The sequence below is a fragment of the Pseudorca crassidens genome, chromosome 7 (assembly GCF_039906515.1).
Source record: "Pseudorca crassidens isolate mPseCra1 chromosome 7, mPseCra1.hap1, whole genome shotgun sequence".
NCBI classification, from domain to species: domain Eukaryota; kingdom Metazoa; phylum Chordata; class Mammalia; order Artiodactyla; family Delphinidae; genus Pseudorca; species Pseudorca crassidens.
The window spans coordinates 14138181-14165804 of NC_090302.1; the positions used below are offsets into that span (position 1 = coordinate 14138181).

Here is a 27624-nt window from a genome sequence, read left to right on the forward strand (position 1 = left end):
AAGCGCCGGGAAAGATGGCAGCGGCTGCGGTTTGAATTCCAGCGGCGCCGCCGGAGTCCCAACGAGACCTGGGTTGGAGGGGGCGGGGACCTCGGGAGCCGGGCGGGTCGCGACGGGGGGCAGGAGGGGGGGAGGGAAACCAGTGGCGACGCCGCCAGATACCAACGCCGCCACCTCCTCTGTGTCCATGATGGACTCGGTGTTGGAAGAGGACGTCACCCTCCCCGGGATACGCAGCGGCTGCAGGTGCGGCCTGGCCTTCGGGGGTTCGCGGTAACCAGGCCGGGGTTCCCGCTGATTGGGGTTTGCTCCATCCGAGACTTGGGGTTTGCTCTTTGGGTGTTTGAGGGTTCTGGACGTGGTCAGTATGTGGGATGGGTTTCTTGGGGGGGGAAATCTCTTTGGCGACCCGCCCACTGATACTGAGTGTAGGTTGTTGGGCGGTCCCGACCTGCCCCACGCCCGCCTCTAGCATTTCGGGACATACTTTGAAGAGGCGGTGAGGGACAGGTAAAGGGTTCTCTGAAAGGGTGGGAGATGGGGACCTCTTGGAGTGTGCAGTTAGTGGGAGCTAGTTGAGGGCCGGGGACCTTGAGGGTACGTGATGGTTCATGCTGGTTTGGGGATTTGCTTTCATTATGGGGAGTGCACTTGGTCTGTCCAGGCTTTGCTTATGGGGTCACATAGTGGCCACCAAAACTCGGGCTATGGAGTGCACCGGTTAGGAACCTTGGCTGGAGTTGAACAGAACTGGATTCAAATCCAGCCCTTTAAACTAACTAGCTGTATGACCTTGATAAAATGGTTTAATCTACTTTTCCATCTGTAAAAGGAGGCTGGCAGTAATATCCACCCAACAGAGTTGGGGTGAGGATCAAAAGAGAAGATGCCCACCCAGCAATTTGCTTGGCAGGAGTAGTGCCTGCCATATAATCAGTGCTTAAAAAATGATTCGGAGGACTTTCCTGGCGGCCCAGTGGTTAAGACTCGACGACACCAATGCAGGGGGTGCGGGTTTGATCCTTGGTGGGAGAGCTAAGATTCCACATGCCACGGGGCGGGGTCAAAAGATGAAAAAAGAGATTCGGTGTTGTCATTATCATCATTATCATCATCAACAGTAATACAAATTGGGGAATAATGTCTGAGAGTGGCCTCCCCACGCACCTGTCCCAAGAGGCAGTTGGAGTCCACATTGCTGGTGCGGCAGGGGTCTCTCCTGGTAGGAAGGCCTGACAGAGCCCTGCACTGCTGCAGGGTTGGGGCCCTTTGGTTGTCCTGGGCTCCTGGTTGGGGAGAGGGTAGAAGGTCTCAGAGGTGATCCCTAACTGAGAATCTGCAGTGTTTATCCAGCTCTGCTAGGGACAGGCTGCTTCTTTTAGTCAACAGATCCTAACTGAAACGGTGACATGTTATTTGTTGTGCAAATCTGGACGGTTTTAAGAGTAAAATGGGCACAGTTAATTTATGCCTGAGCAGCAGGCATAAACAGGTCCTGTGTCTTGGGCAAACCTTGGACAAATGGTGACTCTGTTTATTGAGGACCTACTAGTTATCAGGCACAGAGCAAGGCCCTTTGCAGCTCCTGCATCATGTCCCTTTCTCTTCATCTTTCTGCCACTGCCCCAGTATATTGCAGTATGACCTCTCATCTGGATTGTCGTGGTTTCCTTCACACCTCTGATAGCCTTTTTTTTTTTTTGCGGTACACGGGCCTCTCACTGCTGTGGCCTCTCCCGCCGCGGAGCACAGGCTCCGGACGCGCAGTCTCAGCGGCCATGGCTCACGGGCCCAGCCGCTCCGCGGCATGTGGGATCTTCCCGGACCGGGGCACGAACCCGTGTCCCCTGCATCGGCAGGTGGACTCTCAACCACTGCGCCACCAGGGAAGCCCTCTGATAGCCTTTTATACTACAGCTTCAAAGCTCTTTTTAAAATATAAATCTGATTGTCTCAGTCTGCTGCTTTACATGTTTAATGCTTTTCATTGCCGTTAAGGTAAAGTCCATTATTATTCTCTCAGACAGCTTTTCACATCTCAGCACCAGTTGGCCAAGCACTTGGGTTTTGGGACCTAGACCTAACTGGGTTTCAATCCCATTTCTTCCACTTAAGAATCTTGTGACCTTGGGCAAGTCACCCTCTGTGAGCCTCAGTTTTCATTATCTGTAACATGGGTGCGTCTAAAAGGGTTTAGCCTAATGTCTGACCCAGAGTAGCAGCTCAACAGAGCATCAGATATTCTCCTTTCCCTCCTCTCCCTGCCTTTGCTGGTGATCCTGGTGCTGCATACATTCCTGGTAACTAATCTCTTACCCACCTGCTTCATACCCTCCCTGGCTCCTCTCTGCCCTCAAGATGAAGTTCTTTAACATGGCTTCTGAGCTCTTTATACTCTGGCGCATCTACCTCACTAACCTCCTGTGCTCCCTCTTCCTTCCCCGTCTCCTCCCCAAGCCCGTCACTCTTGCTGGCTGCCAGACTGTTATGAATGATCTGCCTTGTTCTTTCTTACAGCTGGGCCTGTGTACTCGCTGTCCCTGCGGCCTGGATTGCCCCCCCCCCCCCCTTGCCTTATTATTTTTCAGGTCTCAGTTTAGATGGTACTGCCAGGAAGTCTTCACTGATATCCCCCTATCCCCACCTGGGCCCTCTGTTCTCCTCTAGTCCCCCCGTCACTGACCTGTTCACAGCCCTCATTGACCTCACTGAATTTTTTTGGTTTTTTTTGGCCCCACTACGCCGCATGCAGGATCTTAGTTCCCCGACCAGGTATCGAACCCACACCTCCTGCACTGGAAGCTCAGAGTCTTAACCACTGGGATGCCAGGGAAGTCCCATGACTTCACTGAATTTGATTAACTAGTGTGGTCTAGTCAGCATATAATTTGAGCCACGTATGCAATTTAAAACTTTCTAATAATTGCATTAAAAAAGTAAAAAGAGACTGGTGAAATTAATGTTAATAATGTTTTATTTAACCCAGTATTTCCATATATTATCATTCTAACTTGTGAAAAAAATTATTAATGAGATATTTTATCTTCTTTTTGATCTTACTAAGTCTTTGAAGTCCAGTATGTGTTTTACACTTACAGCCCTTCTCAACTTGAATGAGCCACATTTCAGGTGCTCAGTAGGTCCAGGTGGCTGGTGGCTCCTGTACTGGCCACAGCAGGTATGACTGTTAACTTGTCTGTCTCCCAGATCAGACTCTGACCTATGTGAGAGCAGGGGCTGCATGTTGATCATCTTTGTAACCCGACTTCCTAATGTGGTATCTGGCTCATAGTAGGGGCTCAGTAACCATTTGTTAAATCACTGAATAAACAATGATCTAGTGGGGTGACAGTTTTATCCCCCTTTTACAGGTGAGGACACTGGGGTTCAGAGAGGTGAAATGAACGGTGTGGGGTCCCACAAAAAGTACATGATCGAGCCAGGATTTAAATCCAGGCCTACAGACTCCAAAGCCTGGCTATCAGTACCATGTCTTGCCTTCCAGCCAGTTCTCTGAACCAATTCTGAGGGGATTCTGGGAGGATTTTTTGGAGCTGCTGGTGCTTGAACTGGCCCTCAAAGAGTAGCGGAAACGTCCTGAGAGAGTCAGCTTCTCTGTCAGGTGGTCACAGTGGATGAGAAAAACCCCTGCAGTAAAATCTCTTTTCATGCTAACATGAGTCCTCTTCTGCTCGCTAACATCCAAGCCCCAGTTTTAGAGACTAGACCAGAGTCCAGTTTGTCCTTGGACTTCTGCTGAATTAGGTCAGTGTGTGTTATTCTCTCCAAACCTGGTCACCTGTGGGTGCCCCAAGAGCTCCGGCCCCTGGAGCCTCACCTGAGCTAAGGCCCTGCATTAGGGCCTGCCTGATGGTGTCGAAAGAACCTGCACTTTGTAGGCAGGATGTCTGCGTCTGCATCCTGCCTCAGCCAGTCACTAGCTGTGCTGCTTGAGTAATTCGCTTCACCCTCCTAATCCTCAGTTTCTCTTCAGTGATAATATCTGTTTTGTTGGGTGACTTTGTGGATGAAGCAAGATTGTATGTATTAAGTACCTAGCACCGACTGGGGAGTACATGAAATGTTGGCTGTTTTTGTTTCACCGTTACCATGTTGTACTGTTTCCTGGACAAAGTCCTCTGTGCCCACACCCCTGGGTTCACCCGTTTGTTTTCATGCCCAGGATTCTGCCTCTCCCTGTGAGCTTCCCAAGGCCTGGCCCAGGCTTGTACATCTATGGGTTCCTCAAGTAGATGGCCATTAAGTGCTTGCTGCCCCGTTAGGGGCAGACCAAAAATACATGTTTCTTATAGCTTTGTACACAGTTTGTACTTTCTCGGGCAAAGAGTGCCTTTATGGATTTCGTAGAAGGAGGTTGAGAAAGAGGATGGTGGAATGAAATTTCTGGTGAAGGCTTGAAAGCTTAATCCAAGGCCGACCTTGGACCAGAGGTACCCCTAGGCTGTGAGGTTTGAGGAGGTGTTCTCCGTCGCCAGTGTTAGCTCAGTGAGTGCAGGCAGCACGTCTGGCTTCTTCCCCACTGTATCTGCCCTAGAACTGTGTCTGGCACATGGTAGAGGCTCAACAAATATTTGTTGAATGAATCAATTTTGTTCAGTCTCCGTTTAAAAAGATAAATACCATGAATATAGGCTCCATATTTAGTAGTAAAATGCTGCTTTGTAATCACTGTGTGAAAAAGTGCACAACAGAGTGTCAACTGATACAGTCTTCGTGGAACACAGTTTGGCGTTAAAAATGTGCCTTGTGGTTTTTTTTTTTAACAGCTTTTTTAACAGATATAAATCTAATTTATATGCCGTAAATTTCACCCATTTGCAATATACTATTCAATGTTTTTTTTTTTTTAGTATATTTACAGAGTTGTGCAGTCATCACCATAATCTTAATTTTAGAACATTTTCATCATCCAAAAAAGAAACCCTGTGCCCATTAACATTCGCTCCCTGTCTTAGCTTGGGCTGCTGTAACAAAAAAACTATAGACTGGGTGACTTGTAGACAACAGAAGTTTATTTCTCACAGTTCCAGAGACTGGAAGTCCAGGATCAGGGTGCCAGCATGGTCAGGTTCTAGTGAGGACCCTCTTCCGGGTTGCAGACTACCTATTGGTACGTCTCATTGTATCCTCACATGGTGGAGAGCAGAGAGAGGAAGCAAGAGCTCTGGGAACCCTTAAGGGCACTAATCCCATTCCCAAGGATTCCACCCTCATTACCTCGTCTAGACTTAACTATCTCCCAAAGGCCCACCTCCTAATACCATCACTTGGGGGGGTGGGTAGGGTTTCATCATATGAATTCTGGGGGGCCACAAACATTTAGTCTATAACATTCCACATTTCTCCTCCTTCCCCTCCCCCCAGCCCTAGGCAAGCACTATCTACTTTTTGTCTATAGATTTGCCTATTCCGGACATTTCATATAAATGGGATTTTACTATATGTGGTCTTTAGTGAGGTTCATCCATGTTGTAGCATGTATTAGTATTTCATTCCTTTCTGTGCCTGAATAGTATTCCATTATATACAGGTATTGATGCCTTATTTTGTTTATTCATTCATTGGTTGATGACATTTGGGTTGTTTCTGCTTTTTTGGCTGTTATGAATAATGTTGCTATAAACACTTATTTGGGTACAAGTTTTTGTGTGGACATAAATTTTTGTTTCTCTGGCAGTAGGGTTGCTGGGTCATATGGTAACTCTGTATGTTTAACATTCTGAGGAACTGCCCAACTCTCTTCCAAGGTGGCTGCACCACCTGACACACTCACCAGCAGTATATGAGGGTTCTTATTTCTCCATTGCCATGTCAACACTTGTTATTGTTTGTCTTTGCTTATAGCTATCCTTGGGGATGTGACAGGGTATCTCATTGTGGTATTGATTTGCATTTCCCTAATGACTAATGATGTTGAACATTTTTTCATGTGCTTATTAGCCTTTTGTATATTTTCAAATCCTTTGCCCATTAAAAAAATGTGAATGTGTTTAGATCCAGCAATTCCACTTCTTGCTATCTATCTGACTAGAGAAATCCTCACACATGTGCACAATGAGACCTGTGTAAGGAGATCCAGCATTGTTTGTAAAAGGAACAATTTAGAAACATTGAACTACCATCAGGAGACCTGGTAAATACACATCTTTTCTCAGGTGTCTTTCAGACTGTGACCCATTGGCAACTCATGAAACTGAATGTAGTAGGTTGCAACCAGAATTAAAAAAAAAAATTGAGTAGAACAGAATAGAAAGAATTTCAAGAATGAAGGGTAATATATTTCCTTCTATGGGTTGGGGTCAATAAAATTTGCAGACACTGCTGTACATTGCTTTGTAGGAGTTAAAAACACTGAGGTAGATCTGTACTGTCATGAAAACATCTTTAGGACACATTAGTGAAGAAAAGATGCTGCATATACGATTACATACATAGGGAAAGGTTTGGAATGTCTTGCTGACAAGAGTGGTTACCTCTTAGGAGGAGACCAAGATGGGAGTGAGTAGTCAAGGAGAACTTGAAACTTGTCTATTTTGTATTTATATATATTTTTCTCTCATTAAGAATACATGACATAGAATGAAAAACAAGTTGTTGAAAGACAGACAAGACTGTACTTGGTATAGTTGTTTTCTGAATGTGATGTCCAGTCCGTCCATGGCTCTCATAGCATTTTGTCCGTGAAACGTTCCATCCTTGTTGGACCTTGCGTGGATGGACAGTTGTTGGCTGCCATGTACAGGCTCAGGAGATCGCCCCTTTTGGGTGGCGGTGGAGCGAGCTAGGAGGATGAAGTGGTTGGTGAAGCGCAGGTGAGCGTTCGTTCATTTACCCGACACATAGTGGACAGGAAGCAGCCACACGGCCGTGCGCTGTGCAGACTCTGGAAGGCCCTGCCTCGATTCATGGGGACCTCGCCACAGCCCCTTGAGGAAGGTGCTGGCGGGGGCCAGGCTGGTGTAGAGGCTAAGAGCACGGGCTTTGAAGTCAGGCCAGCTTGGTCTTTCAGCTTATTAACTTTCCTGGGCCTCCCTTTTCCTCATTAAAAAAAATGGCAACATCTAAAAACTACCACCTACCACTGAAGGGCTGTGGTGAGTAGTAGGCGGGAGGCTGCTTGTCGCTGAGCGTGGGGTCTGTTCAGCGCGGTGCCCCTGCAGGGTAGTGGTTACGCTTAGGCTGTGTTTTGCATGCGAGGAAACTGGCCCTGACTATGTGCCCCATTGAGTAGGAGCTTTGGGCAGCCCGGACGCTGGTTAGCGAGTGTCAAGGACACAGAGACACCGGGATTTTGGTCTCAGCTTTACTACCAACCGCTTGTGATTCCCCCCCCCCCCCCCCCCCCCCGCCGGTGCGCGGGCCTCTCACTGTTGTGGCCTCTCCCGTTGCGGAGCACAGGCTCCGGATGCGCAGGCTCAGCGGCCATGGCTCACGGGCCCAGCCGCTCCGTGGCATGTGGGATCTTCCCGGACCGGGGCACGAACCTGTGTCCCCTGCATCGGCAGGCGGACTCTCAACCACTGCACCACCCGGGAAGCCCCCGCTTGTGATTTTGAGCAAATATGTTCCTTCCGTTTCTGGGCCTTAGTCTCCCCCATCCATACCATGACAAAATCATGTCTAAGCCCTTTTCCTTTGCTTGCCTAGTTTTGACTACAGGTGGGGCCCCATGAAGCCCCAACTTTAGTTCTCAGGCCTAGAGTGAATGATCAGAATGGGATACAAAAAGGTGAATTCTTAAAGGTGGAGGTGTGGCTGGAACTGACTGAGACTGCGCATGACAGAGGTTCATGGCATTTAAAAAGTGGGCAGGTAAAGTCCAAACGGAAATTTGGCAGGAACCAGGCCGGAATTGCTGCATTAAATAGTGGTTTCTTCTCAGTTGCGGTGTCAAATGTCATTTTTCAGACTTCGCTGGTTGCCTGTTGGAAATTTGCCTAAGACCAAATTCTCTGGCTTTGCCTGCCATGTGGTCTACAACGGTGATTGACCTTGGCTTGAGTAACTGATGGGCCGTTTCCTCCAATAGTAGTAAATTAATGGCCATGGTGGAGAGAACCCCAAACTTGGGAATGTAGAGACCAGACTGTAGGCTAAGCTTGACCAGTAACCTGGTTTGTGATCTTGGGCCACTGGGCCACCATCTGCAAAGGGTGGTGATCGAACTTGATTTTAATTTTTACAATTCAGTTTAGAAAATGGAGTTTGTCCTTCTCGTGATACTTATTGGAGGAAATTTAGAATTGTAAAATTAAAAAGGAGGAAAATATCTCTCATTTCCCTGCAAATTATGATTTTTAATATTTCGGTTGTCTTGTTATATATATATTTAAAGCCCACCTAGTTTCCAAGAAGGATTTGAGGTGTCTTTAGTGTACATGTATTTTGTTTTTCAATAATTGAAGGTGTATTCTACTTAGGTTTTTTTTTTTCCCAGTTATCCTCATAGCAGACACTTTTAATGTAATCATTTTCTTGATGTTGGAATTTTACGACATCCAGTTTTTGGCTTGGTTCTGATCTTGAAGGTTCATTCCAACACCAGAGTTTGGTTATCAGGCAAAATTGTCCTAGGAACAGAATGGAAAGAGCAAACTGCCAAGAAGTCAAGCTGCACGTCCATCAACTCTTAGTTTACAGCTTGGGACGGGGAAGCATTATTGGGGGTTAGACATAAAGGGCTCGGATTCTGGCCTTGGTTCTCTGCTTAACTGCCGTGAGACTGAGGAGGCTGCTGAAATTATCTGGGCTTTAGCACCTTCCTTTGAGAAATGCATAGACCCTCAGGGGATTGGGTAGTTCTCATGATGGTAAATCTTTTGTAAGTTATAGAGCATTGTATGTTTCAAGGTGACGGGGTGTTTTGCTCCCATTTATGGAATACTCACCATACGCCAGGTACTTGCCGGACACTTGTTGTCTCAGTTAATTGCCAGTTGCTCTATCAAGTAGCTGCTGTTCTCCTTTTGCAGACGAAGGAAGCGAGGCTGGGAGAGGTATGTGGCAGAGCCTAGAACAGAATCCAGGGAGGTGTGTTTCGTGTTGAACCACACCTCCTGTTATGGTTTAGTTTTCTGTCAGTGTCTCCAGATCCTCACTGAACCTGTTTTTATAATTCAACCAGTAAAACTTCTTGAATCAGTGAGTTTTGCATTTTTATTTGATATTCTTAAAGCATCCGAATTGGTGCCTGATTCTTGGAAGCTTAGTTTTTGGTTGTGATAGGCATATTAATAATGATAATAATAGTAATGACAAAAACAACGCTAGATGCCATTTAGCGAGCACTTACTGTGTGCTGAGTGTTTATATATTGATACATTAACTCATTTAATCTTTACAGGTAGAGGGTGGTATCCCCATGTAACGAATTAACAAAGTAAGACTCAGGGACATCAGTAGCTTATATTTGGCATGGTGCCTCTGCACCTAGCCCATCTGTGGCCCACAGAACCCTTGACGTGTGAATGAATGATTGACCTTACTCACTTGTTAAGTGTTAGAGCCAGACCTCTGCCCCAAAGCCTGAGTTCTTAACCTCTGCACTGCATGCCTCACAGGTAGCTGGCTGGCTGTGACCTGATGACGGACAGTCCGTCTGATAGTCTCTGCTGTTCAAACACTGACTCTTCTTTTATCACACGTGTTCTCTCCTAGTGGCCTTGTTCCCAATTTACCAGATGACCTGGATGGCATCAGCCCCATTGCTGGTTTGGGAAATGGTGGTAAGTACACAAAGTAAGAACAAGGGAAGTAGACGCGAGGCCACGAGGGCCTTCAGGCCTTGAGCCTGGGCCTGAGCTTTGATGGTTCCAGGGCCCAGAGCTAGCCTGGCATGGCTTGGTGCTCCCAGGAGGTACACAGTATTTTGTATACATATTGACCTGCTACTTAGTCCTTTCATAAACACTGGACTAGAGGAATTGATGTCCTTTGGGCCATATTTCATGAGTTTCATTTCTTGCTACCACGCTTATAGGGGTTCAGCCAGTGTTTGCTGAACTGAATGACCAGTGGAGGCTGGACGTTGAATCGGTGACTGGGTCAGGTTCGGAGGATCTGTGGTCCCTGCTGCCGAGTGGCTGGAGGCCCCTGAGGGCTGCTGTCCAAACTTCAGTGTGCAGAGGCCTTCCTGGCAGGCTGGTGGATTCCAGTTGCCCGCTGAGGCCCAGCATTCCTACACGGGCCTGCCCTTTGGAGACAAATAGTTGGTTAGACCACAGGAGACAGCGCTGAGGAAATAGGCAGTCTGCTGTGTTGAAGCTGGACCATGAGGAGACTTTCTGTTTTGCAGTTTGGGTTTTGCTAAGCGTTCTTCATAATTTTTGTTTCCGAAAAAAGTGGATGCTATCCTAAGTATCTGTGGGAAGTGCTAATAATTTGCCACGTTGAAATATCTTAGAGATATTGTGACTTGTTCCCCCCCCCCCAGAATGATGAGATTATGTGCAAAAGGAAGAAGGTTTTAGAGCAGACAATGATGTAAGTTTCACAAGGTTTATTGCTGGAGACTCTTGTAACTTACAGGCCACCCTCAGGTTTCCTTTAGAACCTATTAACTTTTACTTCAAACATACAATCCTGCAGTTTGGTTTCTCTTTTTCCTGCCCAGGCAGTTAGGAGCAGAAAACTCATAGGCCTCCTCCTCAATTCAGCCCGTGTTATACATCTGCTTCACGCCAGGCTCTGGGCTCAGTGCTGGGATTCCGATCATGGTTCCTATCAAGCCTAGAGGGCAGACAGCTAAAGAAGGATCAGGACAGATCACACGGTCAGTGTAACGAGCGAAGAAGTGAAAGGAGCGGGGAGAGGGGATGAGAAGGAGATTTACCCTCAGATGAAGGAGGGGGGGTGGGCCGGAGTTTCCCAAGAAGCTGAACTGGAGCCAAGACTTGAAGAATGAGTGGGACCTAGGTGGGGACACAGACACAGGTGACAGAGCACAGCCCGTCTGAGAAACAGGAAGGCAACCCGCGTGCCCCCGGTCTGGCGCACGGGGCTCTGCACAGTCCCCCACCGCCCCGCTCCTGAGCCGCGCTTGTCGGCTGAATGCTGAGCGCCGAGCGCCACGCCCGCTCCCTCCTCTGGGCCTTTGTCCTCATCTACCTGCTGCCTGCCTGAGTCTTTATGACTCAGCTCAAGCCCACCGCCTCCTTGGCTCTCCCTAGGCTGCCTTAGGTGTGCTTTCCTCTCTGAACCGTATGTATTTCACTGCATTTCGTTTCATCTGTTCCCGTTGGCTACTTAACAAGTACCCAGAATCAGACCCCTTCTCACCCTCCCTCCCTGGTCTAAGCCATCAGGACCTCTGGCCTGGATTCTCCCAGTGTTCTCCTAACTGGTCTCCTTGTTTCTCTCAAAGCGCCTTTTAATCTGTTCTCCGCGAGGCAGGCAGAGGGAGCCTGTGGAAACCCAGGTCCCATAACGCTGCTCCTGAGCTCAGAATCCTCGGCGTCCTGAGAGGAGCCAGTGAGGCCATACCCAGCCCGTCCGCCAGCACCTGGCTCACCCACCTGGCTCACCCACATAGGCCCCTTTATTGCTCTCGCGTCCATCGGCCTCGTGGCTGGTCCTCAGATCCACTGGGCATCTCCCACCCCAGGCCTTTCCCCTGTGCCTTCTCCAGGTTTGCCCAGAGGTCACCTCCGCAGTGAGCCGTTCCTGAATTTAACCACCTTATTCGAAACTGCAAGTCCTCACCCCACCCTTGCTGTTGGTATTTCCTATCCTCGCCCACTGTATTTTTCTCCGTAGCATTTATCACCTTTGAACATACTCTGTAACTACCTATTGTTTTGTTTATTGTCTGTCTCCTCTTTCTAGACTGTCAGCTCCTTCTGTTTGTTTTGTTTCTAGAATGGTGCCAAGCAGAGAGTAGGCCCTCAGTGCATTCTTGTGGGAAGAGCGAATTCATTCATTCACTCAGCACACATTTCCTCAACACCTGAAAAGCGCCACGCACTTGTGCAGCGTGGAGCAGTTTGCTTACATCTCTGTCTTGCCCACGGGATCGGGATCCTCTTGGGTGCAGGATCAGTGTCTCTCTCACCGTTGCTTCCCCAGCACCTCGCGTGGTGCTTGGCGCCGAGGAGGGGCGTAATACATGTTTGTTGAATTAAAGAAGCTGCGGAAAGATTTGGGTACTGGCAAAGTCTTGAATCACTCTGAAGCAGGATTTGCCAGTTTCTGACCCACTGCCTGCTTTTGAAAATAAACTTTTATTGGATCACAGCTTCTTTGTTTTTGAACTGTCCATGGCTGTTTTTGTGTTGAGTGGTTGTGACGGATTTGAGGCTTTGTGTATGGCCTGCAAAGCCTAAAATGTTTATTGTCTGGCATTTTAAGAAAAAGTTTGCCAACCCCTGCTGTCAAGTCAGTCAGACATGGTTTGTTTTAATTGCTGACACGTGAAGATGATATCCTGTTCAGCAAAATAATTTTATGCCAAGCAGTAAGGATGTACATAGCGGGGCAGTTCTCTTTGTTTGCCCCATGTATTCTTCGGATTCATCTTCTGACATTTACATTGTTACATTGGGGCTAGTTCAAGTAGTTCGTAAATATTTGAAATACAGTGGCTAGAGCTTTCTGTAGACTCAAGTCACAAGACAGAATATATCGTGGAAGCTAGTCATTTTTATTTTTCTTCCCTAATGGGGATGCTGGGCAGTCTGCATACCGTGACGTTTTCCTGTGTCTGTTTTACCTTTTTATAGTGCTCCCACATGTGTCGGAAGAAATGGTGTCTCCCACCAGAGCCCGGAACATGAAGGACTTTGAAAACGTAAGTGGAGATGCCAAATTACCATCCCTCACAAATCACGTCTGCAGCCACTGTCCAGCCAGACCCAGGAGGGAGCTGTATTTCTTAAGAAGCATCCAGACTGGATAAGGCCAGGGTTGGGAGGAATGCCAGAGCTCGTGGGTGCTCTCTGGGTGACCTTCACATTCCTACACAGACGGCCCTTTGTACACAGGCCAGTTACGGGTTCCAACAGGATCAGTGGTTTCCAGCCTTGGGGAGTTTGGTGTATTTCTGGTGTCCCAAATAAGAGGATGTCACCATGTAGCACAGCTGAGAGGCACTAACATGTATTAAGGGCTTTCCTGTGATGTAAGCCGTGTTATTTATGGTCCCCATTGAATCCTCACTGTGACGGAGGTATTTTGTATTATCCGCATTTTACAGGTAAAGAATCTTAAGACTAGGGGAGGCTCGCTTACGGTCACATCATACTTGAGTGACAGAGCTGGGGTTTGAATCAGGTTTTTAATGACTCCAAAGCAAAAAAGTTATTCTTTTTGCTGCGCTGTGTGGCCTCCTTGCATTTTGCAGGCTGCATCTTTGTTGCTGTCGAATGAAACATGAGCGGCCTGTTCCCACTGCTGTGTGGTGATTGTCTCAGAATGGATTGCTCAGTGATGGATTTGGCTTCAGTGCTTACTGTCTTCCAGCATTGTGTGTTTCATTTGTTAGTGGACGGGCTTTGTTGTCAAGTAACAGGAAAAGAAGGTTATTTTCCCAATTCCAGTTCTCCTTAACAAGTTACCTGCTCAACGCTCTCATTTGTCATGGGAAGATCTAGACTCTTCTTCATTTGCAACCAAGTGAAATCCATACTGTGCAGGACACGGGAGATATTTATCAGAGAGAAGATGGAGGACACAGAGGGAAGGACATACCACCATCATGTTTCTCTCTCTCCAGTTGTCTTTCCTGAAAAGAGTGGTACTGTCTCTGGATTTAATTTAGAATACTCATTACTGCTATCAGTTATCTGCAAACCACCAGTGACCAATTGAAGAAATGACTTGTCAGATCTCTAATGGAAACAAGTAATTTCTGAGCTTTGAGTTGTTACAATTTCAACTCTACAACCCGATCTATGCTGTGGGGCCTGGGGCCTGAAACAGATGAGATTTGATGATTCCACATCGTGTATAATTAAAATGTGCTCTACTATTAAATGGTTGTTCCTGCTTTATCATAAGAGTAATAATAGCTACTGTTTATTGAGCTCTTGCTCTGAGCTGGGAACTTGAAGCGTTAAGCTCTTCATATATATTACTTTAATATTGAAGCAGCTCTGCAAGATACAGAGTTATTTAAGTTTTGAAGGGCACAGTTTTGATTTTTATTTCTAGATGGAAAAATTTAACAGAATCTCAGAATTTCGGCTTCACGTTTTGTTGTCTGCCTTTTGAACTGGGAGAAATCTCTGAATTGAATCCAACCCTCTTTATTATATGTAGGAGAAACAGAGGCTGAGGGATGCAACATGGCAAAGCTGTTTTCAGAGGCAGTCTGTGCTGCCTGAGGACCACGGCCTCTGGAGCCAGACTGCCTGCTCATCCACTTCTGCTGGGTGACCTTGGGCCAGTCACTTAACCTCTCTGTACTTTCTTTGTCTTTAAAATGGACATGTTACAAGTTCCTACTTCATAGGGCTGTTGTGTGGATTCATGAGTAAATATATGTGAAACACATATGCCTAGCACAGAGTTCATTTTGTGTGTTACCTATTTCTCCTTCTTACTGTTCTGTTTATTGTTGTTATTTTTGTCTACTCTGCCATGTGATTCACGTTTCCCTTGCTCAGATGTGTTCTTGATGACCCAAATACTGATTTTCTTAAAGGTGAGGGAGAGCCTTCTCTGCCAGTATGTTTTAGGAGTTATGTTTTTTCTTCGTGACTGTGGTCCTTTGGCTGCTGTTAGGTTTTTTATGGCATTGATATTTTTTATTGTAGCATTTTCAAGAGCAAATTCTGCAGTTGAAATTGAAATGACCACACTGTTCTCAGTGTCTCGCTTTCAGGTCTTTGTAAAACACTGAACGTTTTCCTCTGGCCTGCGCTACTAAATACGTGATCTCTGTGTTGGGTGCTCATGGGAGATGCTCCTGGCGTCTGATGCTGATTTTAAAGTCCGCGTGCGTGTTAAAGAGGGGACTAGAATACTTTTGATTTAAAGGGGAAACTCGTGGTTTCTTTTATTCTAGTCTTAGATGACAGATATCTGAACATCAGAGTCTACTAGCAAGGGTCTAGCAAAATACGGGCCTCCTGGTTTTGCTTAGAGTTCATCCATTCATCAGTGAATATTTTCAAATACATGTCCCGTGCCAGGCTGTGCCAGGGGCTAGGGAATTGGCAGTAAATTAAGACCCTGTAAGTCTCCCTGTCAAGAGGCTCGCAGTCTAGTTAGGGAGATGGATAGGAAAATAGTGCAGTGCTAGGGGTTAAGTACGGGGTGCTCTGGGGCACAGAGCAGGGGCCCCGAACCTGGCCTAGGGGACTTAGGGCAGCCTCCCTGGAGGAGGGTCATCAGGAAAAGTCGGGATTAGGGTTAGCCAAAGTGAGAGGACTGAGAGAGCACCCCAGGCACAAGGGCTCACGTGTGACGACGTAGAGAGAGGCATGACGGCGTGTGAGGAGGTTGGGAATCTAAGTTCCCTTTGGCTGGAAGGAGGCGGTAGGATGGAGGGCCTGAGAGAAGTGAGGCCACTGAAGCAGGCAGGGGTCAGATTCTGCAGGCTCCTGTATGCTACACTGCTTCTTTTTAGTTTTTTCCTGGAGATGAAGGGGAGCCAGTGGTGGATTTTAATCTGGGGAGGGAAGTGACCGGAATCCTGCTTCAAAAGATCGGCCAGGCTGGTGACTACATGGATGGAGGAGGGAGCGAGGCTGGTGGCGCTGTGATGGGTTGAAAGACTACAGTGAGTCATGGTCGGGGGGAGGGATGATGCCTGAGCTAAGGGGAGGGGTCCAGAGGTGTTGGGAAGAAAGTCTGCCCGCATTGTCGGCTCACCCTACATCTGACACATGGGGACTCAAGCCCAGAGAGGCAGAGGGACTTCTTTGGGTTCTGACCGCAGGCCTCTGGCACAGGAGGTCTTTCTGTTACACTCTGAGTCCTCTTCTGACATGTAAAAGCCACACGCCTTCTTGTGGGCCTTTAAACTGGTGACCCATTGTCTAGTGCCCTCGTCAGCTGAGGTGTGATCACCCGCACGGCAGGCCTTATAGCAGGAGGTTGGCAGATTAGTTAGCAGATTAGTTGGCAGATCAGTTATCAGTCTGGTCTTCAGTGGGAGCCTTTCTAGCTCCCCACTATAGTGGGGGGCTCCCTGGACCAGAGGAGTATTGGCTGAGATGTGTTTTGTAAAGGACTGTGCTTACCTGGTGTGATCTGTTTCAGAGACTGCAGTTTCTCTCTCTCTGTCTCTCTCTCCCTTTGTTTCTTTCAAAATGTTTTGAGCAAGTGGGGAGACCCAGAATCTGGTTCATCATGTCCAGTCCGGGTAGCTATCTTTTTTCTTTTTTTTGCGGTACGCGGGCCTCTCACTGTTGTGGCCTCTCCCGTTGGGGAGCACAGGCTCCGGACGTGCAGGCTCAGCGGCCATGGCTCACGGGCCCAGCTGCTCCGCGGTATGTGGGATCTTCCCGGACCGGGGCACGAACCCGCGTCCCCTGCATCGGCAGGCGGACTCTCAACCACTGCGCCACCAGGGAAGCCCCGGGTAGCTATCTTTATCCGTATGTAGAAGCGTTTAATTCTGGCTTTTACTGTGACAGAGAGTGACACGTGTAGCTTTCCACGTCTGTTGATACAAGTGGCTAGTATTATTTAATGACTGTCTTAAGTTCATAAAGACTTGTTTTCAAAGGGATGGATTGAACCATAATTTACGTAATCTCTTCCTGTGCGACGTTCAGATTGTTTCTAATTCTTCACTATTATAAACAAAGCTGTGGTGAATATCCTGGCTCATGTGTCTTTGTACAGTTATGTGGTTATTTCCTTAGGATAGACCCTGCTGCTCTTGTTTCAAATCCACCTGCCCTGAGGTGCTGGTGTTCTCGTTTCAAGGCCCTTACTCCTTTTTGTTGAAAAGTCTTGGTCTGAGCCGAGGCAGCTGGTCAAGTTTAATGTTTTATCTGTGGTATGGCCAGGAGATTTGCATCTTCAGATTTGCTCTGTAACCTCCATATGGTGGGTTACTTCCTCACAGAGAATAGCCCCCTTCACTCTCCAGCCCCACCAGGCCTGCACGGCCCTTGAAGCTTCAGAAGCACGGTGGTACGGGGACGTGACACGCACTTGGAGATGACCAGAGTTGGGTTTTAGGTCTTGGCCCTGTCACTAACTGACCCGGGGGCTGATACGGTCTTTCATTCAGAATTGTCATGGGGGTCATGTGAGTTCTGGTGTGGAAAGCACCTAGCGTGATGCCTGGCACACAGTGGGTGCCCAGTGCCTGCTGGTGTGCCCTCTGAGCTGAGGATTCTATCACAGCCCCCTCGGTTCTGCCCCATCAGTTGTCAGTTTCGGCTGATCCTTCTGGGATGTTTCTTTGGCTTTGGAATGAAATCCCTAACTTCTTGCCACGGTCCCTGACACCCTGCGTTGTGTCATCGGTGGTACACTTTGTGCTGCAGCGCGCAGGCTGCTCTCAGCCACGCAGTTGGGCCTTCCCACGTCTCCTCCCTCTGCTGGGACCGCCCTTTCTCCTCCTCCCGAGGGGCAGGCCCCTTGCCCTTCACGTCTCAGCCTTGATGTGACCTTGTTCGAGAGGCCGTCCCTCACCCCCTTCCCCAGCTCGCTCGGGCCAGTCTTTCCCACCCTGAGTCCCATGACTGACTGTAATGGTGCATTTTATTGGTGTGGGTGCTTAACACGTGTCTCCTCTGCTTCGTCCCTAGTGCTCAGCACCGAACTGAACAAGATGGTAGTCACTTAATAAACGCTTGTTGATGAGATGAATTTGTGACCTTGTATAAGATACTAAAGCTGTAAACTTTGGTTGCCTTATCTGTGAAATGGGAAAAGTAATGCTTAACTCTTAGGGCCGTGGTGAGGATGAAGTAACATATGCCAGGACAGTGCCTGGTATCCCGGGTCTTAAGCAGATGCGGGTGGCTGCCACGTTCTTGTGAATCAAGTGGCTGGAGCAGTGTAGCAGCAGGGAGGGAGCACGCAGACGCCCCAGTCTTAGGAGAGCAGGCAGTGATGAGGGCGAGGGGAGGCTGAGAAGGAGAACAGGGACGCCTTTAGAACCAGGCAGGAGAGCAAGAATCGCGTGGGGTGCAGGCCGGTGGACGTGGTTGAGGCCAAGTCTGGAGCTGACAGAGTGGGTGTCGCCGCCACCCTGGGGTGCTGGCTCTGCAGGAGATGGGGCCTGTCAGTGCCTGGGGCCTTGGGAATCAAGTTGGGCTTCTGGCTGTGGGATGTCTGTGCTCCGTGCAGAGGTTCACTTGTGTGGTAGGATGGCCTCCTGTGTGTTGGATCGAATGCTGTGAGTTCTCGGACCTCTGCACGTCCCAGCCATGCCTTCCAAAGACCTGGCCAGATGGCGGGCTGGGCGGTGTAAAGTTTTACAATCTTTTTTTTTTTTTTTTTTTTTTAAGAAGCAAAACTCAACTTTTATTTGTAACTTTTTACAAGTAACAAGTTAAAAGATTTGTGGAAATGATCCAAAGTGATGAATTTTGTCTATAAATGTGGTCCAAAAAAATGATGTTGCAATTTTATTGCTATTTCCTAAAATGACATAATGTTCAAAATCCACTATTTTAAAATTATTTTTGTGTGAACGCTTTTTTCTCTTTTGTAATTTTAAGCAAGCTACTATAGGTTTTAAAATTTTCAAACAGTGACATACAACTTAAGCATTACACAATAACAGGAAATCTTTACAATCTTTTTGAAGGCCATTTGAAAAGAGATTTTGATGGTCATACAAATAATATTACTCTTGAGCCCGATAATCCATTTTGGGAAAATTTGTCCTGAGGAGACAACCCAGTGGGAGGAAGAAAGCTCTGGGCATGACGGTGTTTGTTGCCACATTGTATGTAATGGGGAAAAATTGGGAACAAGGGAATTATATTTGACGTTTGTTATCTCTTTGGCTTATTGCAACAAGCTTGTGATGAAGGTATTTCACAGGTGAGGAAGTGGAGGTTGGAGAGATTAACGACTTGCCCATGAGTTTAGCGTGATTGAGAAACAAAAAGAAGGCAAAATTGGGACTTCCTTGGTGGTCCAGTGGTTAAGACTCTGCGCTCCCAATGCAGGGGGCCCAGGTTTGATCCCGGATCAGGAAGCTAGATCCCACATGCCCCAACTAAGACCCGGTGCAGCTAAATAAATAAATAAAATAAAACATTTAAAAAAAGAAGGCAAAATTCAAACCTGGTCTTTCTGGTTGTAAAGCCTGTAGGCTTCTCCTAGAGCACACTGGATCCATAAGTGGGCAAGAGAGAAAGGGTTAAGTGATGGACTGTGAATCAATTCAGTGGAATTTAGTGCAGTCATTTTAAGTGATAATTATGTGAATTATGCAGCAACATGAAAATATTTAAGATATGTTAGGGGAAAACAATGGATTATACAAATTCACTTATGTTATAATTTTACAAAAAGATGTGTATTCATGAGCAAAGGCTGAAAAGAACATAAATAGAGTTGCTTTCGTAAGATAGTTGTATTCCAAGTGTTATTTGGGTTTTAAAATTCTGTCATTGCTACAGTATTGTTTGTTAATAAATAGATGTTTGCCTAGTAACAGTTTTCTGGATGATTTGAGGACACCGGGAGAGTACTGGAATCAGAAACTAATTCCGAAGTGTCTTCCTCATTGTACTAACCTCACTTAGTTGCTGCTGGCAGAATTGCCTTACCTGCAGTATTGTTTACCAGAGATGAACTCTGGGCAGCAAGATTTCATGGTTTTTTTGTTGTCTAGGTGAATGGTCTAACAGTTTTTGGACTTTCAAAGAGGATAAAAAATTGACAGAGGCCCGAAGATCTGCGTATTGAGGGCTTAGTGGGAACTGGATTCCTTTTGAAAGCTATCCTGTGTTTTCTGCTTGCTCCGTGCCAGGCTCTGCCAGGTACTTCAGCTCATTTACTTGTCACAACACCCCTGTGAGGTAATTGATTTTTATCCTCATTTTATAGATGAGCCAACAGTGACTCAAAGGTGTTAGTTTTCCCAAGGTTATGCGGCTGAACATCCGTTTCCTAGTCTGCTGACCCCAGGGCCCTTGCTCTTATTCCTTGTGCCTTGAATTGAAAGGTGATCTGGTGGGTGAGCTTCAGCTTTGGAGGCCCAGGCTCTTGCAAGCCCAAGCCGTTGAAACTGATTGCCAGAGTTAGGCACCTTGCTGAGAGTTCAGTTGGTTGGAGTCGTCCTGATTCTTTTTTATGTTGTTGGCTTTTGTTTTTCTTCCCTTTTTGATGTGCTGTAGGCTAGGAAGGCCTTTGATGGGGGGTGGGGTTGGAAGTGGGAATGGGAGGAAGCCATAATGACCAACTAGTAGCTCCTTCAGGGTCAGTCCCGTTGCTGAGCTGCGGCTGCTCCAGCTCCTGAAAGCTCCACCCCATGATCAAGTTGGGATGGTTCCCATTTCAGATGTTGCAGCTCCACAGTCACACTTGAGTTGCAGGAGCCGGAATGTGGCAGGTACAGTCTTGTGTTAGCTTACTTTTCTTTTTTTAAATTTTTTAATTTATTTAATTTATTTTTAATTTTTATTTTTTTAATTTATTATTTTATTTATTTTTGGCTGTGTTGGGTCTTCGTTACTGCACACGGGCTTTCTCTAGTTGCAGGGAGCGGGGGCTACTCTTCGTTGTGGTGCACGGGCTTCTCCTTGTGGTGGCTTCTCTTGTTGTGGAGCATGGGCTCTAGGCACGCAGGCTTCAGTAGTTGTGGCATGCGGGCTCAGTAGTTGTGGCTCACGGGCTCTAGAGCGCAGGCTCAGTAGTTGTGGTGCACGGGCTGAGTTGCTCCGCGGCATGTGGGATCTTCCCGGACCAGGGTTCAAACCCTTGTCTCCTTCATTGGCAGGCGGATTCTTAACCACTGCGCCACCAGGGAAGTCCCTAGCTTACTTTTGAACATTGAGTTTCTGTCATATTTGGTGGGTTTTATATTTTGAGGTATTTATAACTGCTGTATGGTAAGGTGTTTCCAGTGTTTCCAACTCAATTTTTTTTTTCATTTCTTGAACTTGTTTCAAGTACAGATGAAAAGTACAAATGAAAAGAATATTAATATTTTAAGTTCTTATACTGTGCCAGGCACAATACTAAACATCCCAATTAATTTCCTTTAATCCTTATAATAGCTCTCTGAAACAGGCCTTATTATAATCCCATTTTTATAGATAAAGGAACTGAGGCACACAGAAAAATGAACCTGACTAAGGTCACATGGCTAGTAAGGTAGTCTGGACTGTATTCATTCATTAATTTATTCATTCGTTCAACAAATGTTGAATGTCAACAAATTCAACAAATGTCTGCTGTTTTCCAGACACTGTGCTAAAACCTCAGGGGAAATAGCCATGAGCAGATAGGTAATGAGGTCCCTGCCCTCTAGAAGTGGATTATGTTCATGTGACAAGCATGATAGTAAATAACGCACGTGTAAGTAAATAGTATGAATACAGATTGTGACAACCTCTAGCAAGAAGACAAGAGGTCTGTGTTAGAGAGTAACTTGGTGGAGGTGGTGGAGACAGGTCTGCTGTAGAGCAGGTGACTAGGAAGGGCGTCTCTGAGGTGCTGACATTTGAGCTGAGATGGAAAGGCTGAGACTGAGCCACCCCGGGAAGTGCTGCAGGAAGAGCTGTGCAGGCAGACAGGGTGGCTTATGTGAGGACCAGAAGGGAGGCCAGGGAGGCTGGAGCGTTGCGGTGAGGGTGAGGGCTCTACCCGAGGCCGATAGCGGAGCCAGCTCACACAACCCTGGGGCCACGGCAGGAAGCTTTATTCCAAGAGTGATAGAAAAAAAGCAATGGAGTGGTGTTAACCAGATTTGTCTGACTCTGAAGCCTATGGGTCTCTCCTTGCCTCACTTTGCCTTCAAGAAATTCTTAAATGTGTCCATTCATCCGGCCATTGGGTATTTAGCGACCATCTCTTATGTTTTAGACTAGAATACACACAAAGATATGGTTCCCCATCTCTTAGAGATGGATTGGGTAGAAAGGCAAATAACCCAACTGGTACAATGCAGTGTGATAGTTGCCATGATAAAGAAATTAGAGGGTGTGTGGCAACATTTAGAAGGACCCCAGTACAGCCTGATGGGGTAGTCAGAGAAAACTTCATGAGGGCAGTGGTATTAAGCAGAGAAATGAGGCTGACGTTGTTGAAGAAAAGATGTTGCCTGTATTTCATTGTATTCATTTGGGCTTGTCTGGCATTTGCAGTGACCTTCTGAAGGCTTATTTACCTTCCTCTCATTAAAAAAAAAAACAACAACTTCTTTACCTATAAATAGGACAAATATTCTTTCAAGTGTTGCTAAGAATTCTAGCAGTGCGCACAATGTGGGCATTCTAAGCCCACTCCATAAATAATTTATTGGTAGCCGAGTAATAGAATAAGGTTTCTCTTTATAGGAAGCATCTGGCGGGGTAGACTTTTTTGTTTGAATGAATGTTTTATGTGCTGTTTCCTTAAAACATTTAAAAGGAGGCTTTAATGAACCTACCAGTTGTTTCTTGCGCTGCTGTTCTTAGCCACAAAATTGAAACCCTTAAGTGTTAACAAGGGGCCAGGGGCAGAGAGTTTGAAATATACTTAATGTAGAATATATTAATCTCTTTCTTTTATCAGTCATAAAAGTATTAAAAAGTTTTTTAGAAAGAGTATTACATACTATTACCAATTATTTTTTAAAATGCTGAAGAAAAATGCCAATGAACGTATGTTTATGGTGATGTATTGGCATTCAAGTATGGCTATTAATATTTTGCTATATTTTATTTTACTTATTTTAAAATCAACTTTATTGAGATATAATTTACATGAAATAAAACTCACAAGTTTAATTTTTTTAATTTATTTTATTATTTTTTTTGTGGTACGCGGGCCTCTCGCTGTTGTGGCCTCTCCCGTTGCGGAGCACAGGCTCTGGACGCGCAGGCTCAGCGACCATGGCTCACGGGCCCAGCCGCGGTATGTGGGATCTTCCCGGACCGGGGCACGAACCCGCGTCCCCTGCATCGGCAGGCGGACTCTCAACCACTGCACCACCAGGGAAGCCCTAAGTGTTGGCTGAGTTTTGACATACGTATAGTCCCTTGTAACTTTCGTCATAATCGAAAAAATATATATTTACTTATTTTTAATTTTTTTGGTATAGGTGTATACGGCTTTAGGCTCATGTGACTGTCAACCACAATCAGAATGTTCCGTAATGCCAAAAAATGCCCATGTGTTGCCTCTTTGTGGTCAGACTGTTCACCCCAGACCTCTGGCAGCTAATCCTCTGTTCTTAGTCCCTATAATTTTGCTTTTTCCAGATATGATATAAATGGAAGCATACAGTATGTAATCTTTGAGGCTAGCTTCTTTTCTTCACCATAATATCTTTGAAGTTCATTCATGTTGTCGTTTATCACTGTAGTTGAATATTTTTCCATCATATGGATGTACACTTTATTCATTCACCCTTTGAAGAACATTCAGGTTCTTTCCATGTTTTGGTGGTTATTAATAAAGCTGCAGTAAACATTCCTGTGTACTTTTTTTTGTGTGGACATAGGTTTTTGTTTCTCTAGGGAAAATACCTAGGACTGGGATTGCTGGGTCATATGGTAAGTGTAGTTTTTTTTTTTTTGGTAAGAAACCGCCAAACTGTCCTCCAGAGTGATTGTGCCATTTTGCATTCCCATCAGCAGAGTATGAGAATTCCATTTGTTCCACATCTTTATCAGCATTTGGTATTGTTAATTAAAAAAATTTTTTTTAAGTCATTCTAATAGCTGTGTAGTGGTATCTCATTGTAGTTTTAATTTGCTTTTTCCTAATGGCTGAAGATGTTAAAGATCTTTTCTTGTGCTTATTTGTCATCTGTATATCTTCTCCTGTGAAGTTTCTTTTCAAATCTTTTGCCTGTTTTTTGTTTTTCTTTTAATTGAGTTGTTTTCTAACAATTACATCTTGGGAGTTATTTATGTATTCTAGATGCAGTTCCTGTCTTGGATTTGTGATTTGCAAATATTTTCTCTCTGTGTAGCTTGTCTTTTCATTCTCTTAACACTGTGCTTTTCCAAAGCAAACGTTTTATTTAGATTTTGATGAAGCTCAGTTTATTGATTTTAAAAAAAGTTTTTTATGGATCATATTATAGCTAAGAACTCTGCCTCGCTGTAGGTCCCGAAGATTTTTCCCTGTGTGTTCTTCTGAAAGGTACTGTAAGGTCGAATCTTAACAAACGGCATCACGAAACAGAGGAAAGCTTCAAGTGAGCTTTATTAGGGAGCACTCCCGGGCGAGGTTCACTGGTCTGAGAGAAAGGGGGCCAGAGAAGTCGCACCCGGGCGAGGGTTGGGCAAGATTTTATAGGGGAAGAAGGGAAAGGGGTGTGGTGAATCTGGGACGGCGCAGGGTATTCCTTATTTGGTGGTCTTTTCGGGTATCCTGGGGGACCGTTAGCCCCGCCCCTCGAAAGGCGGGAAGGCTGGGCTGGGTTCAAAGTCCCCAGGTCAGTTCCTGGAACTGGGTGGTCCGGAATGTTTCCAGGGCAGTTTCTGGAACTGGGTGGTCCGGAGAATTTCGGTCTGATGCAACCTGTGAATCTGATTGTGTTCCCCTGCCTCGGGCCAGTTGGCCTTACAGGTACAATTTTACGTTTTACATTTAGATCTGTGATCTAATTTGACTTAATGCTTGTTTAAAGTATGATAGATCAGGGTTCATTTTTTTGTAAATAGTTGTTTGATTGTTCCGATGTCATGTGTTGAAAATGAAAACACTATCCTTTCTCTATTGAATTGTCTTTGCACCTTTGTCAAAAATCAATTGGCCATAGTTGTATGGGTCTATTTCTGTATTCTGTTTCACTGGATTCTTTTTCAAAATTGTTTTCACTCACCTCTTTTACTGTTCCAAATAAATTTCATAATCAGCATGTCTTTATCTATAAGAACTCTTGGGATTTTGATTGGGATTGTGTTAAATCTATAGATCAATTTGGAGAGAATTGACAACTTTATTATATTGAGGTTTCCAATCCATGAATTTGGTAAGTAAGTTTCCTCACATATTTAGGGTCTTGATTTCATCAGCATTGTGTGCTCTTAAGCATATACAATGTCTTATTAGGTTTATACTTAAAAATTTCACTGTTTGGAGATATTGTAAATGGTATTTAAAAAATTTTCAGTTTCTGATTGTTCATTACTAGTATATTGAAATATGATTGATATCTGCAAGTTGACTTTGCTTAACTCAATGAATTCTGGGAGCTGTTTTTGTAGATTCCTTGGGATTTTTTTAATATGTATGGTCATTATATGCAAATAAAGATTGTTTTATTTCTTCCTTTCCAATCTGGATGCCTTTTGTTTTCTTCCCTTGCCTTACTGCGCTGTCTGGGACTTCAAATACAGTGTTGAATAGGAACTGTGAGAACCGATATCCTTTCCTTATTCTTGATGTTAGGGGAATAACATTCAATTCTTCATCTTTAAGTAAATATGTTTTTTGTAGGTGTGTATTTTTTTGTAGACATCCTTTAGCAGATAAAGGAAGTTTTCTTTAATTCCTAGTTTGCTGAATTTTTATCCTGAGAGGCTGTTGAGTGTCAAATGCTTTCTCCTGCCTCTGTTGATGTGATCGTATGTATTTTTTCTTCTTTAGTCTTTCAGTTTGGTGGATTACATGGATTGACTTTGGAATATTGAAGTAACCTTACATTCCTGGGATAAATCCCACTCATGATGTGTTAATATGTTTTTCCAACTCGTTAAAATTTAGTTGAGTATTTTGTGTCTATCATTCCTGAAGGATTTAGTCTGTAGTTTTCTTGTAATATTTTGGTCTGATTTTATGAGAGTAACGCTGCCCTGACAAAATGAAGTGGGAAAGTTCCCTCATCTTCTATTTTCTGGAAGAGATTGTGTAAAATTGGTAGAAATTTAGGTATTTGGTGGAAATTGCTACTGAAATCATCTTGATTTGGAATTTTCTTTTTTGGAAGGTTTTTTATTACAAATTTTAAGTTTTTAAGTAGCTATAGGACTATTCAGTTTCTCTTATTTCTTCTTTGGTGAATTTTGATAATTTGTACCTTTGAAGGAATTGTGTTATTTCATCTAAGTTCTCCAATTTCCATGCATAGGTTTGTATGCATTATTTTCATATTATCCTTTTAATTACTGTGGGATCTGTAATGATAACTCCTCTTTCATTCTTGATATTGGTAATTTATGTCTTTTTTTTTTGCCAGTCTTGCTAGAGGTATGAGTTTCATTGATCATTTGAAAAGAGCTATCTTTTTTTTTTTAACATCTTTATTGGAGTATAATTGCTTTGCAGTGGTGTGTTAGTTTCTGCTTTATAACAAAATGAATCAGCTCTACATATACATATATCCCCATATCTCCTTTTTAAATTGATTTTTCCCTATTGTTTTTCTCTTTTCCATTTCATTGATTTCTGCTCTTATGTTTATTATATCCTTCATTCTTTTTGCTTTGGGTTTATTTTGCTCTCTTCATGGTTTCTTAAAATAGAAGCTTAGATTATTGATTTGAGATATTTCTTCCTTTTTAAAAAAATTTTTATTGGAGTATAGTTGATTTACAATGTTGTGTTAGTTTCCGCTGTACAGCAAAGTGAATCAGTTATACATATACATATATCCACTCTTTTAGATTCTTTTCCCATATAGGAATACAGAGTATTGAGTAGAGTTCCCTGTGCTATACAGTATGTCCTTATTAGTTATCTACTTTATATATAATAGGTATATATTTCTTCTTTTCCAAAGTATTTAATAATATAAATTTCCCTCTAAATATTACTCTAACTGCATCCTACAAATTTTGATTTATTTTCATTTTCATTTATTCAAAATATCTTTTGATTTTTCTCTTTTACCCATGGATTGTTTAGAAATGTGCTATTTAATTTCTAAGTACTTGGGAATTTTCCAGTTTTCTTTCTGTTATTGATTCCTAGTTTATGTCCATTATGGTCAGGGAATATAGTTTGATTTTAGTTCTTTTAAATTTGTTAAGGTTTGTTTTATGAGCCAGGATATCTTGGGAACTGTTCCACGTTCACTTGAGTTGCTGGGTAGAGTATTTTTATAAATTTATTTATTTTTGGCTGTGTTGGGTCTTTGTTGCTGCGCACGGGCTTTCTCTGGTTGCGGCGAGTGGGGGCTACTCTTCGTTGCGGTGTGCGGGCTTCTCATTGTGGTGGCTTCTCGTTGCGGAGCACGGGCTCTAGGCGTGCGGGCTTCAGTAGTTGTGGCACATGGGCTCAGTAGCTGTGGCTCATGCGCTCTGGAGCACAGGCTCAGTAGTTGTGGCGCACGGGCTTAGTTGCTCCGCAGCATGTGGGATCTTCCTGGACCAGGGCTTGAACCTGTGTCCCCTGCGTTGGCAGGTGGATTCTTAACCACTGAGCCACCAGGGGAATCCCTAGAGTATTTTGTAAGTGTAAATCAGATCTAGTTGGTTGATGGTGTTGCTCAGCATTTTTATATTTTGTTTATTTTTTTGGTCTATTTTTTCTTTGAGAGATGAGTATTGATGTCTCAAACAATAATTGTGGATTTGTTCATTTCTC

The 27624-nt window shown here is 44.9% G+C and overlaps 1 protein-coding gene across 4 annotated transcripts in view; it reads left to right on the top strand.

Annotated features, from left to right (window-relative positions):
• CDK5RAP2 (CDK5 regulatory subunit associated protein 2) overlaps positions 1 to 27624 on the top strand; it is a 181974-nt gene continuing 154350 nt past the window's right edge. For 3 of the 4 annotated variants that reach the window (XM_067743507.1, XM_067743508.1, XM_067743510.1), the window contains exons 1-3: positions 97 to 246; positions 9679 to 9746; positions 12738 to 12805. In XM_067743507.1, coding sequence (XP_067599608.1) covers positions 188 to 246; positions 9679 to 9746; positions 12738 to 12805 — 195 coding nt within the window. In that variant the 5' untranslated portion in view covers positions 97 to 187. Of the gene's footprint in view, positions 73 to 96; positions 247 to 9678; positions 9747 to 12737; positions 12806 to 27624 lie in introns of those variants that run through there. The other variant, XM_067743509.1, reaches the window with a different exon arrangement.